The following is a 17,826-nucleotide window of genomic DNA, read 5'->3' as shown; positions in this document are numbered from 1 at the left end:
GGCACCAGGACGCGCAGGGCAGCGCTGCTCGGAGCGAGTTTGTGACCGTACCCCAGCACCATGCCCAGCTCCTTGACGTGAACTCTCATCTGGCCCTTGAGATACTCGGACAGCATCTTGCTTTTGAAATAGAGCTCCTGCAGCCGATCCTCCAGGTGCATAACACACTAGAAAGACAAAGGGAGTTGTGTCAGGGAGGAGACAGCGCCATATCCAAACCGCACCCACCTCAGAGCAGAACACCGCGGACCCCATACATCTATTGCCTTTTCCGTGGCCGTGTCTAGGTGAATAATTAGTAAGATATTCACTGGCAAGACTCTTACTTTTGAGCAGAAGCCTTTGACTGCATGTTAAAACAGAATTAATGAGACAGCTGTCTCGGCTACAGAGTGGTGTTCAGACAGCTCAAAGAGTTACATCAGGGGACGCACTGGCTATGAAAACTGCAGCTACGGGTATGTAAACTAGGCAGAACCTTACAACCTCTTTAACCTGTGAAGTGAAAGGATGCTTTAAAAACACCGCTCACTCGATTGTCATTCATACTTACAAAGTTTGGAGATAAATTATGCTTGTAAAGCTGAAGAGTGGAATGAAGCAGGTTGGAGACGAGACTGGAGACTAACACTTCTTTTCCCAGCTTATTATCAATCATTCGCCTCTGGCTACTGGCCACTTGCACCGTCCACTTGTCTGTGTCAGCAATAATGCAAACGGCTTCTGCAATCGGTTCATCCAGAACAGGATGCTAGAAACAGAAAAAGAATAGCAGAACCCTGAGAATGGCAAATGACAATGGTCCTTTCACAAAACATCACCATCCTGGATAGCAGGGATAGCATCCCAGGCACTGCTTCATCTAAAATACAGCAACATGTGCTAGCATTGCATTCCACCTACTAAAATCAGAGCTTTACTGGAAGCAAGGTACAGTCTTAGGAGGATAGTTGCCATTTTACATTTTCTTCCAGGCTTGGAAGTGTGTCACTGGCTGACAATTATATCTTTTGATACTTGATATAAAGAGTTTTGACGTATCTGAAGGATAATCTAAACCTCTAAAAAGGAAAGTACCAAAAATCCAACTTGCTGTTCGACAAGGCTGTGTTAACACGGTTGGATTTATTCCCAGTTGTCACTGGTTCCCTTTACGGGAAGGCCGGCAGAGGGAGTCAGGAACCCAGCCTGCGCCCAGCTCCTGCCTGCTTCCAGCCAGCCCACACCACGGAGGTTTTAGAAAGGGGGAGCATGTGGAACCCCACTGTCCTTCCCCGGCACATTTTTGGGGCTGACTGTTAGGAAGCATCTCCTTCCAAAGAGTCCCACAGGGACTTCACAGCGGGCTGGGATGCACTTACTATTTAAGTTAAACATATAAAATGGTGCTCGGTCCTTTTGTATCCTCTCAATCTTTGACTTTTGCAATTGAAATGTAAATCTCCTGATGGACATGCACCACAATTCGGTTATCGTCATCATCGAATGGTTTGGGTTGGAAGGGACCTTAAAGACCATCCAGCCTAGTGCACTGCCACAGGCAGGGACACCGGCCACCGGCCCAGGCTGCCCCCAGCCCCGTCCAGCCTGGCCTCGGGCACTGCCAGGGATGGGGCACCCACAGCTGCTCTGGGCAGCCCGTGCCAGCGCCTCGCCATTATGTCTCAGACACATCTCTCTCACAGCAGCAGCTACCTCACACTGCTGCTTCTGTTGCCTGTAGTTCAATTACACTTTGCAAATGGTTTAAACATTCGGCTTAAAACACAAGGGTTTCAAACAGCCCCTAGAACAACCATGCAGGGAGCACACTCACCCCCTGCGGGGCCGGGCACAAGGAAAGGGGGCAGTAAGGTGGGCCGGGCTCCAGGTGTGGTGCACAGCCTTAACTTCAGAGGTGGGGAAGAAGGGGACACTCCGGAGGCTCCCAGGGGAGCGCTCAGAGAAGCAGACTGCTCACCAGTCTGTGCACGGGTCTTTCCCCATTCCCTCGGGAATAAACTAGAGGGGAGCACAATCACACTCTGCAGCGACAGCCTGCTTTCCCCTCGTCTCCTGATGACTTTAAAAGGGGTAGGAAATGCCACGCTTCCCAGTCATGCCCCAGTTCATCTAAGGAAATGCTTCCGTGGAGAAAAGATGATTGCCAGCACACACGAGAACTGCGAGTCCCCTGAGGACAATTACCTTCATATTGGTTTCTCCTTTCCTGACAAAGCCAGCCGACACTATAGGACACTTTGACTACAATCCTAAAAAAGGAGTAAAGTCCCCAAATACTAAGCATTCCTGACGGCTTCACCACAGGTAACATATTTTGCCCCGCAAGCAGCAGCACACTGGTTAAACGTGCATGGGAAGAGGAGGGAGCAAAGGGAGCTTCTGCACAACCACCGCAGCCAGACTGTGCCCGGGAAGATCGGCACAGCAACCTCAGCGTCTGGTTGTGATTAACATCATTCCACCGCGTGGGTGTGCAACCACCAGCAGACTGCCATGCCTACAGGAGACTCCTCTCTAAGGCTGAGCACAGAGATCCGTCTTCCCAAGGGCATGAACCTCTCCGCTGGCTCCAGTGGAAATATTAAGTTTTTGTGCTCCAGATTTGCAGTGAAATACCCGTGTTTTTGCAGATGTTAATTGAGAGAGAGGAAAAAAATCGGTGACCTGGGACTGGGGAAACCTGAAGAGGCTGCAACAGTAAATATTTCCACTTCCAGCAGGTATGTACATTCAAAAACATTTGCCTTTCCCTACTGTGACAAATACATTTACCAAATATAGCTTAATTACCTGCACAGCGTGAGACAAATCTGACACCAAACAGTGCCTCAGCTTTTCATCACTTCCTATTCCTTGCAAAACAAAGTCAGGGACGTAAGATGAACAGTAGCCACCTAGTAAGGATCTTCCAAAATTGGCGATACTGGGCTGGACAGAGTTCACTTCAACTAATTTTGACCTGCAAGAAAGGTGTATCAGAGACACATACAATTTGCAAACAACAAATTCAGCTGACAGAGAGGTTGCATTTTCACTTCTATCACATCTCTTCTAACTTCCATTCAAGCACTTTTTAAAAAGCAACAGTTTAAAGTCAGCTTTTGCAGTCAGCCCATTGTGGAAGGAAAGGAAACAAGCCAAGACCACAATACATCATTCGTATTTTTTTCCAGACCACTGATCCCTCGATATTCTTCTACGACCAGCGGGCGCAGGAGATACTCTTCCAGCCACTGATGCCAAGTTAGGCAACGTTCCTCCAAACATGTGACATGAGAAGAGGCTCTAACTTTTTTAGGCTCTATTACTGCTTAATAGTACTTACCCAGGGAAGGGAATCTCGTATTCTTCTGCCCAATCTTCTTGCTCTCCTCCATAATAGTTACCGCTTAGTCTAGTTAGATCATGACCTGTATCCTCACTTTCGCTGTCACCCAGGGCACTATCTGAACTCTCATTTCTTGGAATGTCCCAATCAATTCCTGGGGCAACTTTTTTCTCCACGTTTTCTCTGTCCCCATGGGGGACGCGAATAGAGATTTTCTCTCTTTGGTCCTGCTCATTAAAGCAGTTTTTGTAGGTCTCTTGTCGAACAGAGTCCATAAATTTACAAAATTCGCTAGGTGGTTTGCTAGTCTTTGTACACAGCTTTTTAGAAAAGTCTAAACTACTGTTGTGAGCAAGAAGGTCTGTAGCTGCTTGCCCTGGAATATCATCAATAGTCCGGGTTTCAACTGAACTGTCATCAGTAAAATACTCGTCAAACAGACTCATGCTCTCGGCGTTGTACGGATTTGGATTCCAGCTCTGATGCTCACTAGCAACTTCAGGAAAGGGTTCAGCTGTCCCACAGTCTCTATTTTGGTCCTCGACAGTTTGTTTAGCTTCACAGTTCTGATCAGCAGACGCTCCTTCCTCCGTCGCTGGCGGGCTGTGATGCCTAGCAATTTGTTCCGCTACTGCCTGACTTCGGAGTTCGATGTCTGAATCAGGTGACATGGAATCTCCGATGAGGAAAGTCACCTTTGTCTGCGCTTCGGCAGCACTGCAAGAAAATGCATCGCAGAAGAGCTTATCTGGTGGCTTCTTCTCCACAGCAATGCCAGGTGACCTTGTTACGCTGACCGCCTGGTTGCCCGATTCCAGCGAGTCTTCATTCCTCCACACATTTGCTGTTGGCTCCAAACCAGATTCTGTCACTACACGTTTTTCTGGTGAAGCTGACCCTGCGCACACCACGGTCTCTAGTTTTGTGTCCAGGCAGGATCTTGGTGGATTAATATCAACAGCATCTTCCTGGCAATCGTCAGGAACGATAGTTCTGTTCTCATCTGAAGAAGTTTCCAGCTCTACCTTAGGAGTGCTTTGCGTGTCTTCTCTCTCTTGCTGCGAAACACCTTCTATGTTTTGTGCAAGGGAAACGGGACATTTGCAGTATTTACAGCTACAGTTGGGAGTTCTCATTTCTTCAGCCTCCGCTGGTAGCAAGTTGCCCCTGTTCTTGTGCATTGTGACAAGCACATACTCGGATTCTTCTACTTCTCCCTTCTCCAGCGTGGTAGTTATAACAGTTCCAGGCATGACAATGGCTTCATCTTCCCCATTTTCTAGAAGATGCGTTTCTTGAAGTTCAGAACATCTGATGAAGTAAGTAAGGAAATAAAGCAACCTCTGTACCAGGTCATGCCTTTTGCCAACCACAACTGTTTTTGCTAATCTCACAGGTGATCCAATAGCCCCATACAGGTCACCTAAACCAGGAAAAGAAACAGATAATTATTTCCCACCTTTATAATAAGTTGTTCTTCTAACAGACAATTGTTGTGGCCAGTTTTCAAAGGCCAGGTCTACAACAGAAAAATTAGTACTAAGGCAGAAGAGCGATGACAGCTATGCTAGTTATTTTGTTTTCAATACAGAGAATCTCAAAGATGCTGTTGGTATCGTATGTAAGGTGACACACTGGTCAGGGAGACATCTGATCTTGCACATTAGGGAGCGTTCGCACCACCTAACTTCAGTGCCTAGCTCTGGAGGCTTGTCTCCTGTGTTCCTTATATAGCCATCAAGAGAGAGGAGGCATCTGCTCTGAATGACCCTGGACAGTCTGGAAACTGGGCTGAACTTTTACCCACAAAGAGAAAGCTGTAAGGAGAAACAAACCTAATGCCAAGGACCGGGGCAAAAAGCGGCAGTGGTGGGTGCACAGCTGAACCCAGCCTTCTCCTCCCTCCCTCCCCTTGAGCTCTGCCATGCATTGTTTTGACTGTACTCCAGATTCACCTGGAGAAGTGCCTGTGCATGTGCTGTTCTGGAGGTCTTAGGGCACTGCATGAACAGGGATGAAGGGACGAGGGATCCAAGAGGCCTCGAAAGCCAATGTAACCACAGTGGATCCCTTCAGTCCCATGAGGTCTGAAACGAACTCTTCTTGCCAACTCCCTGGCCACTCCTGCCTATACCCGAATAGGGCAACCTCGCAAAACCTTTCTTTCCCTTCCCTAACCAAATTCCATGAGAGTTTGTGTGCAGAGCAGGACGAGCTGACCAGGAAGTAGGAAGCTCATCTCCCCTTCTCTACTCAGCAATTAGAAGACAGTATGACCAGGTACTCAACTGACTAGTCTTTGAGACCTTACCCAGGGTTTGCCTCGTCATGATTTCCTGTACTACGTCACTCCTTTGCCTGCTGTATTGAGGGTATGTTCATTTTTATCAACTGATGGATCTTCTTGCCTGGCTCTTTCGAGAGCCAGGCTTACTGATAGCAGCATCCCCCAAAATAAGAACCGATTTCCTTACAGAGGCAGGACCAGAGGGGGACTGGAATCCTCCATCATCACCAGGGCAGCTGACCTAACTTAGGTGATCTGCCACAGATGACTGAAGAGGTCTTTACTTTTTGGCTGTCATTTCATCATTGATAATGCCTTAAGAAATTAGGGCCCATATAAAAAAATACAGTGACCACCTCTAAGTTTGAAATACGTGCTTTTGTCTTGTTTTGAATTAAACCAAAAATTAACGTGGGGGGAAGTAACAAGCATCCATAAAACCCACCACGCGCATACCATTTACATAAAGCTTTGGACGGTTTAGTGATGTTTGCCACATACCGAGCTGTGCCCACAGTGGGTTGTACGGGTGAGTTTTGGCCAGCATGTCCACGCTCTGGGAAGAATGCTTTTCCAGGAAGATTCTTATAGGCGGCTGGCCGTTTGGCATGACAGTAGGGACCCAGGCCAAGTGGTTAGTCAGGACTGCAGTCAGTAAAGCTGGTAAAAACCTGAAACCAAAATGTTCAACACAGGTTTTTTTCTAGGTACACACTCAGGATGTTAAACTGACAGCAGTTCTACAGCCTGTATGGATCAAGGATTGCAGAAACAACCTAACGAAGTCAACAGAGATTATTCCTTCAGTCTTGGCTCTCTGGGGGGAGAAGGGAGGGATGTACCCTCCCCCTCCCACCCCTGCAAAGCTCTTTTTTAGAACACAAATTTAAAGTAAAATGAAATATTTTAAAACTGTGGCATCTCAGTTCCTCTGTTTGGTAATAATTATGAGACTTCCTATTTTGCAAGCTTTGTGTTGTAAAACATCTCAAAACCAACTTACTTTGTTCGCTGTAAGAAAACCGCGGCACTGTGTGGCCTCTGTACACTGAGATCCTAAACCCTTAAGATCTGTGACTGTTGGTGAGAAGGAAGTCTATTGCGACCAAACCTGTAAAATACCTGGGTGCTGTGTTCTTTCGTCTAACTGTGATGTGATTTCAGCACATACAGCTGCTTCGTTCCAAAAATAACACACACAGCCCCCCAAAGTTCTCTGGCTCAGCCGGAGAAGGCTGTGTCCTTGCACTGGCAAAGCAGTTTTCACTAGCTAAGCAAGTAAGGTGAAAAACCTTTCTGACAAAAGTTAACTATCTGAGTCGTTGCAAGGACTGAGAGTGGTTTCTGCTCCATGGAGGGAAGACTTTCCTTCCCAGCCCTTTCCTGGCAGGAGCAGGCAGAAGCACAGCCCCAGAGCCCCCCGCATGCCGACCGATGGTGCTGGCAGACGCCGCAGCAGCTCAGGTGCACAAAGGCCACCGAGCCTCAGAATAACGTCATCTGAACAGTCTGCAAGCGTCAGGAACCCTGCAGCTTAAACTTAGCCGTTTCCTCACTGTTGCCTCACAGCCGAAGGAGGAAAGGAGATTTAAAACCGGATTGAAATGATATGGGGCTCGATTTTCCTCTTGCTTCTGTCAGTGTAAATCTTACTATATTTAAAATAAAGCAAGCAAACCCAAACAAATGACCATGTAAATGTAACAAAGATGTATAGGGATCAGAATGGCAGGGTCCAAAGGGGCCAATCCCAGGAAAAAGCTTCCACTGCAGCAGGAGATGATTTTAAGAAAAAACCTCTGAAGCCCTGAGCACTCCCTGTGGTTTCTCCCATTGCACTGAGGCAGGAGAAGGCAGACCACGCTGACCACCAGCGGTCACCCTCCCATCTGGGGGACAGAAAAGAGGACAAGGTTGGCGGCCGAGCTGGAAGCCAGTGAGCAGCAGCCCCTTCCCCCCCGCAGCCAGCAGCTTCCCATGAGCTAACAGCTGGTCCTTCAGTGCCATTCTCACTCAAACTTCACATGTTTGTGCTTGTTTTAGGACTTCAGTGGAGCCAAACGCTTTAAAAACTTCCTCTATTCATGCCCTGGGGAAAGAGGATGAAGTGTTGACAAAGGAGGAAATTTATCAGATTCTCCTGAGTTTATCAAGAACATTTTCTCTCTCAGTTTTTAACAACTGCTCACGGCTTTGTCCTGAGGGCAGAAAGGTGAGCACTAACGAAGCACACCATTTCTTCAGTGGCACTTTACAGAAGTCAGGTTTAAGAGCAATTTGCGGTCAGACAGTATTACAGGCACGGCCCGAACTGAATGTCTAACCTTGCTCATCATATGATAACTGATTTTGAAAGGTAGATTAATGCATTTCATAAGGTACGTTCATCCCCTTCCAGACATACACACCCATCACACGCTTCCCATGGACATGTTTCAAATGTTTAGCCTCTACCGACATTTAGAGGACTGCGGGGAAGCAGGCATTTAATGAGATCCTGCCTGATTTCTTTTTTGTTTTAAAAGGAAGGTATTTCTGGATGGTCTTTTGATTCTTTTGATTACCAGGATTTTAAAAAACAATTCAAAAATTGGTTTGAAAGAACAAGGCATAAACACATATATAACTTAAAAACTAAAATCCACCATACTGGTTTTTAGAAGCATTTTCCATCAGGAAAGTGAACTCCTTCATGAAGCGGTGGCAAAGCTGGTTCTTTTCTGGTGTCCCCGACATCATAGTAAGCCAGACAGGCTCCCCAATGCGTGGCATCGTGTACAGATTGCAAATAGTTGTTCTAGAAAACAAAACCAAAAAATCCAGAAGAGTGAACAAAAGAACGAAAGGCAGAACTCCCAACTCAAAGAATTTACTGCAGCATTCAGTTCCAGCTGTCATTCCTATCAGAAACAAGTTTTCTCTCATCAACCATTACCCAAACTGTGCTGTTCATTAAATCGCATGAATTCACCCTTCCACCTCAGAGTGAAGCCTCACAGGTTCTTCATGCACCTCCCTAAACCGAGCCCAAACACAGCAACAACTCACTGTCAGAGGGCAAGAGCTGCCCTGTGCCGAATGGAGAAGTACATCAGTTTTTGTTACCTCCCTGCCTTCTCGCCATTTCATTCAAAACATGTAAATCCTCCCACAGTTCTGCTTGATTTAACGACTACGGCAAGTTTATGTGTATCTGACTTTTAAAAATATCTTAACTTCCTCCTTGCTTTAAAAAATAGGTGTATCTCCAGGCCAAACCCACCAAAGCATGGATTTGTAGAGCAGGGGGGCCAGCTTACTTCTTTAGCTTTGAATACAGCATACGAGAGTCAAAGTCACCCCAGGGTTTTCCAGGATTACATACCTACCCACATCCTTTTTGATTCTACAGAGGACAGTAAACGTCTGATTAAAACTTCAGGTCTGCAGTAAAGCACCAGATTAACCCCCCACCAGTTTATTCTTAAAACAAAACTATAGTTTAGTTTAGATTTTAGAGGCGTTTAAGTGCAATGCCTCTGCTATGACAGTATGGGAACCTGCGTTTTCATCACAGTATAAGCCTGAAAAACCAAAACAACAAAGGAAATGACTGATCAATTCAGGTTTCTCCCCACTACTTTTTCTAGAAGAGGTATTTTCGTTTTACAAGACAGAGATTTACATTATCCCTAGAACCATCCTTGATTTGTAAAGACCTTCTATGGATACACTTGGCTAAAAACTTATCGACACTTCCAGCAGTAAAGCAAGGGCTGTGCATGTCAGGCAGGCAAACACACTGGAGCAGCAGCTGCCAAATCTTCGTGGTTTAGTGTTTAAAGTGAAACTCCCTGGGAAGTGAGAGCCCCGCACGTCAGCAGCAGAGCAGCATGCAAGGGCGCCGGCGCAAGGGGCAGGAAGGAATTATTCCCTGGGTATTCGGCAGAGAAGAAAGCAGCTGTACAGTGACAAGACCCCCCCAAGAGCAGCTCCCCAAAGGGCAGCAAAGGTGACCAGGCACTGTGCCAAGGTCACCGTGACTGCTCAAGTAGAAAGGCGGTGAGGAGGACAATGGCATCTTCTGCCTTATTTCTTCTATCAGTTTTCATTACGTACAAAATCCATCCTGTGTGTTTGCAATCAACCCCATCTTGCTCAAAGGTGAGATTTTCAGACACCCCACTGCCACAGACATGAGAGGAAAGTCAGAAGAATGGTCAGTGGGCTGGAGAGGGGACAAACTCAGGTTTCATGCTTACCAGAACACAGCACCCAGAGGGCCTGCTGCCTGCGGGGCCAGTTTCCAGCAGCCTGGGAGCTGCTCTACGTTACCCTCTGTGGCGGGTCCTCTCTCGGGGGGAAGCACAGCCTGCTTACGGACCTGGGCACGGCAGTCCTGCCAGGGTCAACCAGTGGGGCAGGCAGCCGGGGATACCGCACTGCCGCACCGGGGTGGGGGAACCGGAGGGTCTCCGGGGACACCAGGATTTCATGGCAGTAGCAAGCTGGGACTAGAGGTGGGATTATTAAGAGAAGGCTTTCTGTTCACAGCCCGTTAACAGATGGATGGATGGATGTTGAAGAGGCCCAAAGAAAGGGAGAAACCCCAAATCCAGGGACTTCAAAGCTCCATGAGTTTCAAAGCTCTAAACAAGTATCGAAACTTATATCCCCCCACACAGCTGACCTTAGAATCTGAAAATAAATTGCACGACTTAAGGTAAAATACAGCTTATTTCTCCTTCATATGCAAACGAACCCAAGCCAAGCCTCTTGCAGCTTGGCTGTTTTGATAAAAAGAAACGACTTCTATGCTAAAACCAATATATTAAAATATTTGTTTTTGTTGAAAAGATAGACCGAGTCTTGTGATTCGTTATTTACTATTCTGGTAACCCTGGCTGCATCTGCAACTGATAGTGTTTCCTCAGAGAGAGATCAGATTGCCCTGGCCGGTGGCCAGCAGGCATGTGACTGCAGTGCAGGGAACCCTCCATGCCAGCGCAGGCAGCAATGGCACACAGACCAAGGGCAAGGATTAACAGCTTTCCAGCTCTGCAAACACGGGGGGAAACAGCTCCTTCAGTTTCTTAAAGAACCACAAAAAAAAAAAAAAAAAAAAGCCCCACACCCCCCCCCCCCAACAACAAACCCTAAAACACTACAGGGAATTTACCCGGATTTAAAAAATAACAACCATTGAAAACCAAATTGAAGACCCCTCAGCCATCTGCAGCAAGAAGCCCCCTCCCCTCTGCTTGCTGCCTCCCCTCCCCACCCCCCGCCAGCATGGAGCAGTGGCATGCAAGGGAAAAGTTCAGTTAACGAGAGGGACTGTTCTTTTGAGGGTTTTGGTACATTTGAACCGATTTGTATCTGGAAATGCTTCTGGGAGGCAGAACTCCAGTCTGGACTGATGGGCACCTCAGCACCAGCAATGGGTGCAGCCAGCACAGGGGGCCGGGGGAGCTCTGCAGGAAATTGCTTTGCACTCAACAGCGGCTTGAAACCCAACAAAGCACAACCCAGCCATACAAAAATGAAGGCCTGAGCAGAATCCCTCCTGCAAACCCTCTGGGGTTTGCTGCTCTGCAGATGCAGATGGCACCGAGTCGAGCAACCCTGCTGCCTGCAGACAGGACGGCACTCACGGTGCTACGAGTGCCACGGCAGCCGCCCCTGGCATGGCATGGCGGCAGATCAGGTGTCACGCTGCTACCTGCTTCACCCTCACCCAAATACATCTCAAACCTCCCCGGCCTTTTTCCTGGTTTTTAATACCAGTCTGAGACATCTTTCCCTGGCGCTGTACAAACCAAAGGAGCCAGATGGCTCCTTGTGGATGAGAGCATCCCTCTGCAGCGCCCTTCCTCCCTAAGGGAAGCACTCCTGACCCTCAGCACTGTGCAGTGAGAGCTGCTTTGCTATTTAAGAGTTGCAATATAATGGCAAAGCTTAGCTTCTCTTTAGAGATTGTTTCAAAAAAAGAAAAAAATCAGTGGTTTAAAAAACTTAATTCATACGCATCTGCTCCCTATCCTCATCGCTTCTTTCCAAAGATGATTTTTCCTTAAAAAGGGGAAAGAAAACAAAGGCAGTAGTAATTGCTGCAATGACTGCGGGAGCGGGGCTCCCCCACGCAGGGAGCCCGCAGGACTCCTGTCCCATGCTGGCACCGGGGCCAGCCTGCACTGCTGAGCAAAATGCACCACTTGGTTCACAGCAGCATAAGCTGCTTAAAAATTACTAGCATAAAATAGGATCAAATCTGGCTGCCAGAAAGCAGAGAGGTGTTTCCCTGGGCCTTGCCTTCAGTGTTTCCTTGCCAGTCTGTGTATTTGCCACACAGGTATTAGTCAGATGCGTAATCTGTATTATCAATGTGCTGCGTTGGCCTCAGGGACTGGGGGAGTCGAAATGTTTATGCAAGTACAGTAGCTTATTTCCTAAGTCATGTGTCTGCACAGCTGACATCCAAAGAGAGTTTTAAGCCTCTAAGTCAAGTGTTAACAGCTAAATCCATCAGTGCTTTAGAAAATTAAAAATTGCTGGAAATTGAATAATGATGCAAGGGTAGGCCTGGAGCTGGGCACCAAACTGATGCAAATTCACCAATAGCACAAACCTGCAGAAGCAGCCTAGCCCTTCCAGAGAAGGCAGCTTTGTTTTTTGCTGGATGAGACAACAAGAGCAAAGGAAGAGGTTGGTTTTGCTACCTTCTTTTTCCCCCTCCACCCTCCAGTACCAGCAGGTAAATGCCTGCCAATGTCCAGCTGACCCTGTAGCCGGCTCCTTACAATAACCCTGCTTGAAGGCTAGCCAGCCGACCTACAACCACAGCACCTTCCCTGCAGATGGGGACTTTTGGGTGGCAGGAGGGTATGGTAACAAACGTCACACTCCCTCCTCCCTTCTGGGATCAGCATGGCAGCGTGTAGCTGGTCCCCCATGCCCCAGTGACTTGATTTTATTCTGATCACCACAGGAGTACACACTAGCTACACTTGACAACCTCTGAAAGCTGGGGTTTAAAAAAAACTGAAAAAAAATCTCCTTCAGAAAACAAACAAAACACCCCAGACTGCAATGAGTTAAACCAGCACAGGATTATGTTTTAGAAACACCAACCCACTGAAGTCAGCACCCTTCTTCCCTCCAGCACAATTTGCTAAGAGAGCAGGAATCAACACAAGTCTCAGGTTCACCAAAGGACTCAGGCTCCTGACTTCCCCGTGACTTCAGTGGGAAAGCAGACGCCTGAAGAGATAATACTGGCCTAAATGGGTTTGCTGGACCTGTGCCAAAGCATCTTTGCATCCAGCCTTCAGTATTTAAATACGCCTTGTTTTCCTTACCAGACCCACATCGTGTTGCTTTGAAAAGCAAACAGCTTTTGCATGTTACAGAAACGCTTTTCTTGATGGCAGCACACACTGCCACCCTGAGACACCGCAGAGGCACGAGGACCTTGCCCGCTGCAGGACCTGCTCGGGCTGGGGGCACTGGCTGGTGCACGCCTCTGAATGCACTCACTTAAAAAAACCAAAAAACAAACCCAAACCAGAATTGCCAAAGTCTGCTGCCCCAGGAAATTAATTTATATGAAATTAAACTGGATTTAATTTACTTCATTACAGTACTACAGGGTAATATTTGTATCACCATGGAAACCTCTGCATAAAACTGGTAGTGGGACACATGCTCCCAGCGCTGGTTGCGCAATGGCCGTGTCAAGTGAAGGACGGTGCTCGCCGCGGCTCAGCAGAGTGCTCAGCAGAGTGCCAACCCTCCCATGTCCGCCGGGACATTATTTTCCTCCTCAGCCCGATGAGAGGAGACTTCCTTGTCCCGTCTCAGCTCAGCATCACCGAGCCTCCCTCCAAGGAGGAAAAAGCAAGCAAGGGGGATTTTGCCTGTGTTTTCAGGGTTATTTTTGCTACATTTGACTTGGGATACGTGCCCCTCCCCAGCACTCAGGAACTGTTTAACTTGGAAGGACAAAGGAGAACGGGCAAAGTCCACTGAGTGTATCTTGAGGGGGAACGTTTGGGGGGAATTTTTGGGAAAACAGCTGGGGAGTGGTGTTAACACGGAGTGGGAACATGGAGAATGGCTCTGGGTGAGAGCAGGAAGGAGAGCAGAGCTGGGGGGAGTGGAGGAACCACCGTGGCTGCTCAGAGTTGCCGAACTTGTCTCGGGCCCCTGGGCAGGCTCAGCGGCTCCCAGCAGTCACAAGCTCTCTCTGCTCCCTCTCTTGGCACTGCTTATCCCAATCCACCTCTCGCCGCAGGCCCACGTGCTCTCTTCCCTGCCTCCTGTCCCTGCGAGCATATCCTCTGCCCTTCCATGCAACTACATGGAAATGAAGTTCTAAAAAAATAGAAAACAAACCAAATACACTGTGCCTTCATCCTGCAAAACCATCTAATCCGTGGCATTCAGGTAGTAACTGCAATTGCAGAAAAATGAGTGAGCCCTCAGGATCCTTTGCTGTTCAGTAAAATACATCCTGATTGTCAGGATTTTCTTTTTGTAACATCAGAGTGCTCTCTTCTATAATGCCTTTTAAACGCAGCTCTACACTGGTTGTAAAAGGAAGCACTTTGCCACTCCCATCTGAGAGGAGATGAATCACTTGAAACAGACGGATTTCATCTTAATTCCCTCCCCATGACTTAAACTCTGGAAAGAAAATACAGTTAAATGCCAGGGATGTGCTTATCTGCCTTACTTTGTACATTAACTGTTGAATGGAGATGCTCAGCAGGTACTGATAGCAAGAGATTACAATACTGCATTTTACTGTGTGAAAAAGATAGTCCTTCTTCTTAGTAGCTGGTTATCTGAAACGCCTTTAGAGCGGAATTTAGAGATGAATAAAAGCTTTGCTCACACATAAGAAAATACACACTACAGGAAGATTTCCCTAACATGGCTTTGCAATTTTTTTCCCTCCTCTCATAAAAGACAATTCAAGAGGTTGCTAGGAGCTTCATTACTTCCTAAAAAACAGAAAACCTTAATCGTCTGTGTCCTGTTCACACCAAGCCCTGATGGATATACACACTTGGCAAAATCTAAAACCACAAATGGATTATCATGGCTTGCTATCACCAATACCTTTATTGTACTCACTTTTGCAGAAGACTTCAGACATTGTAAGTTACCTATCCTGCCCTAAGAAGATCCTTCTAAAACAGACTTGAGTGCTTTTGAAGAGACAGACACAACAGATAGGAGACAAACTGCTCACCTGAATTCATTAAGGGCATCAACAATTCTGTTATATGCCAAACTCCGCTGACTGGCATCAGCTGATCTACGACTCATTTTCATAGCCTTGAAAACAATCATTAAACAGATAAGTAACACATAGCTCCAGAAGGACAAAAAAATGGAAAACAGTCATGTGTTTTACTTTATCTTTCATGCAACTAGTCATGCAAATAGTTTTTTTAAGTGATAAAATGATGTTACAAGTGCCAACTTTCATTTCTGAGGAAAGACAGGTGAGGCACACGCAACTGCAGCCTCTACTACCTGTGTGTTTTTCATCATTCAAGGCATAAAAGGGGTCAAAGTTTTCATTGTAGGGGCAAAGTAACTACTATTTCCTATAAGAGAGATTTGAAGCAAATCTAACCGCACATCTGAACCTTCGATCTTCAAAAATTTCCTACACATCAGAATCCAGAATCAGAGGGTAAAATAAAGGGAAAGAAAAAAAATCTCGGTATTTATTTACAGCCTGGAAGAGCCTAGAGATGGGTTCTTACTCTGCAATCCACTACACTCAGATACAGCTGAAATGGAGGTAGAGGTGGCCTTAAAAGCACCTTTCCCCCTTGGCTGATCAGGGCTTTGCTGGGAGCTTACACAGCACAGCGACTGTTCTGGCTTTCAGCAATCCCTGTAATGCAGCATGCTCTGTTCTCAGCTCCTCTTGTGCTTCTACGAGCAGTATGAAATATCGTCAAAGATGTCACGGAGCAAAACTGGTGCAATTCCTACACCCAACAGCAAGCTGATCCCACTTTTGTAAACTATTACAAGAGTTGGGGATTAAATCTGACAGGGCTGGGGGGGAACATAGAGCAATACAAGTGCAAGAATCAAAAGAGATTGTATTTACCTGCTCTATTGCACTCTTCAGTTTGTTCATGTGACTCTCAAAAAGAGGGAAGTGTGAGAAGAAGAACTCATTAAATTTGTTGTTTTCATCTTCGTCTCTTGAGAGTGAAAAAATAACTCCAATTGCTATCTTTTTCTTCCTAACAATTCCTTGGCTAGGACCAGAGCTGTCATCTGACAAGTTAAAGCTTTCATCCATGGACCTTGAAGCATGAAAAAAATAGAAAATTAACGTAATCCACTGCTTAAAGTTGTACCTCTGTTTCCTATGTAATTTCAATTCTTGAACATTTAACTTCAATAAGCACCTTTTGTGTGCATGTGTTGTCAAACTGTCACCTTTGATAACATCCACTTTGCAATTTTTTTACAAGCAACCATTAACTGATCCTGCAATCACAAAAGCTGGAGCCAGATTCAAAGCGTCTGTGGGATCAGAATATAGTATTCTACTTCTCTCCCACCTCTGCCAAGCATTTGTTTGGAGTAGGATTTTAGGGCTTCTTATCCTCAAAAGTAAAGCCTACAGGTTTACATTTTGCTGAAGGCTTTCTAGTTTAGTCCAAAACAATGAATGCCACGAAGAAAACAGATGTTAAAAAAGATCAGGCGTTGAAGTGCAGCTTGACTTACACCTCTGTGAATATGCCACAGAAAGCAACAGCAAGAGCAGAAGTACATAGGCAAGAGCAGAATCAAGCTGACAATGGTGGAAAAATCTATGGGCAGCAACCAGCATTTTCACTCCCAGCTCACCATCGAGGGAAGACCCCATTCTCCAAGCTGGTAGTCTGGCTGCGACGCCAACGCCGCTGGTAACTGCTAGCACAGCTTTTGTTAAACGAAGAGCCCGGAGATGGAAACGGAGTGATGAGCAGACTGCTAAGAGATGCTGCAATAATAAGAGGAATAAATAAAAATCTCTTCAGAAGAAAGAGCACTTGGAAAATAATACTCGGAACTAAATGAAGCCCCTCAAGGTAAACTGGTGTTGCTTCTCAAATGCCTTCTTTTGCTTATCTGTGTTTCTTATCTAAAAATAACCAGTTCATAGTATTAACAAGATATACAAGCACTACAAGGGTGGGACAGTCCTGCAGCTTTACATAACAGGCAACATACAGGCTGCACCTTGCTCATCAACCCTGAGTATTGGGCAAGAAATTCCTTGTGGAAAGGAGTAATGTTACATCCTTCAACAGCCTTTCCAATCCTAACCTTAGGTGCCCAATATCCTGAATGTGGGGGGAAGAGAGGGGGTCATGGAGGCAAATATTAATGTTTTAACATTACCATCCACCTCAGCTTGGAAAGGACATGACAAGTATCATTTAGAAATGCTGCACACCCATTTTAATATTTAATTTGCCTTGCTTATTTGCAGCACGCTTTAATATAAACTGCACTGCTGTTCAGATTACCTCTGTGAGGTTCCTAATGCAATACCCTCGACACCTACAACATCTGTACACATAGATACAGGTATGCATTAATGCTTATATATAGCAAAACAGAACAATCACATTTTAGCACAGGAAAAACTATTTCGTGATGTCTAAACATCTCACTGGTGGCTATTACTGAATATTTTTGGAGTCTACAGGGTTAACACATGGAACTGACATTACCAGATCTTGCTATACCGCTGTCTCTGTCCTCATTCTGCTCCCTCCCAGGCATATCCATAGGGTTGCTATGAACTGTAAAACAAGGAATACCAATTAGCAGGGGAATATACAGTTCCTTTCTTGTTTGCAGATCTCCATGTAATTAATGAAATAAAAACATGCTCATTAATTCAGATCAACAGCACTGCACAAGGCCATCACCAAGAAAGACTGCTTAGCTGAACAAGCCAAAACACTTATCTGAAAAACTTGTATGTATTTTTCTGAAGTCCATACGTTTATTTTAGTACAAATTAAAACAATTACACTTTGTTTCTTTACACAGATATTTTAAAATGAAATTTTAATGTACCAGAAGGATGCTGGTCACATTAGTAGTGCACAGGGTACAGACAAAAAACTCACCAAAACCAATACAAACATGACTTCATTCATATACCAGCTTTCTCATATTTAAATTATATACA

At 46.0% G+C, this 17,826-nt stretch overlaps 1 protein-coding gene across 3 annotated transcripts in view; it reads right to left on the bottom strand.

The window, feature by feature from the left end:
- FNIP1 (folliculin interacting protein 1) overlaps positions 1-17,826 on the bottom strand; it is a 70,295-nt gene that overhangs the window by 4,219 nt on the left and 48,250 nt on the right. For all 3 annotated transcript variants that reach the window (XM_037396735.1, XM_037396737.1, XM_037396736.1), the window contains 10 exons: positions 17,360-17,431; positions 16,488-16,623; positions 15,733-15,934; positions 14,854-14,939; positions 8,269-8,415; positions 6,120-6,289; positions 3,329-4,754; positions 2,794-2,962; positions 554-751; positions 52-167 (listed from right to left, as the gene is read on the bottom strand). In XM_037396735.1, coding sequence (XP_037252632.1) covers positions 52-167; positions 554-751; positions 2,794-2,962; positions 3,329-4,754; positions 6,120-6,289; positions 8,269-8,415; positions 14,854-14,939; positions 15,733-15,934; positions 16,488-16,623; positions 17,360-17,431 — 2,722 coding nt within the window. The remainder of the gene's footprint in view (positions 1-51; positions 168-553; positions 752-2,793; positions 2,963-3,328; positions 4,755-6,119; positions 6,290-8,268; positions 8,416-14,853; positions 14,940-15,732; positions 15,935-16,487; positions 16,624-17,359; positions 17,432-17,826) is intronic.

The sequence above is a fragment of the Falco rusticolus genome, chromosome 8, assembly GCF_015220075.1.
Source record: "Falco rusticolus isolate bFalRus1 chromosome 8, bFalRus1.pri, whole genome shotgun sequence".
In the NCBI taxonomy this organism is placed as follows: domain Eukaryota; kingdom Metazoa; phylum Chordata; class Aves; order Falconiformes; family Falconidae; genus Falco; species Falco rusticolus.
The sequence above is the reverse complement of the archived record's forward strand: the minus strand, read 5'-3'. Positions and strand labels throughout refer to the sequence as shown.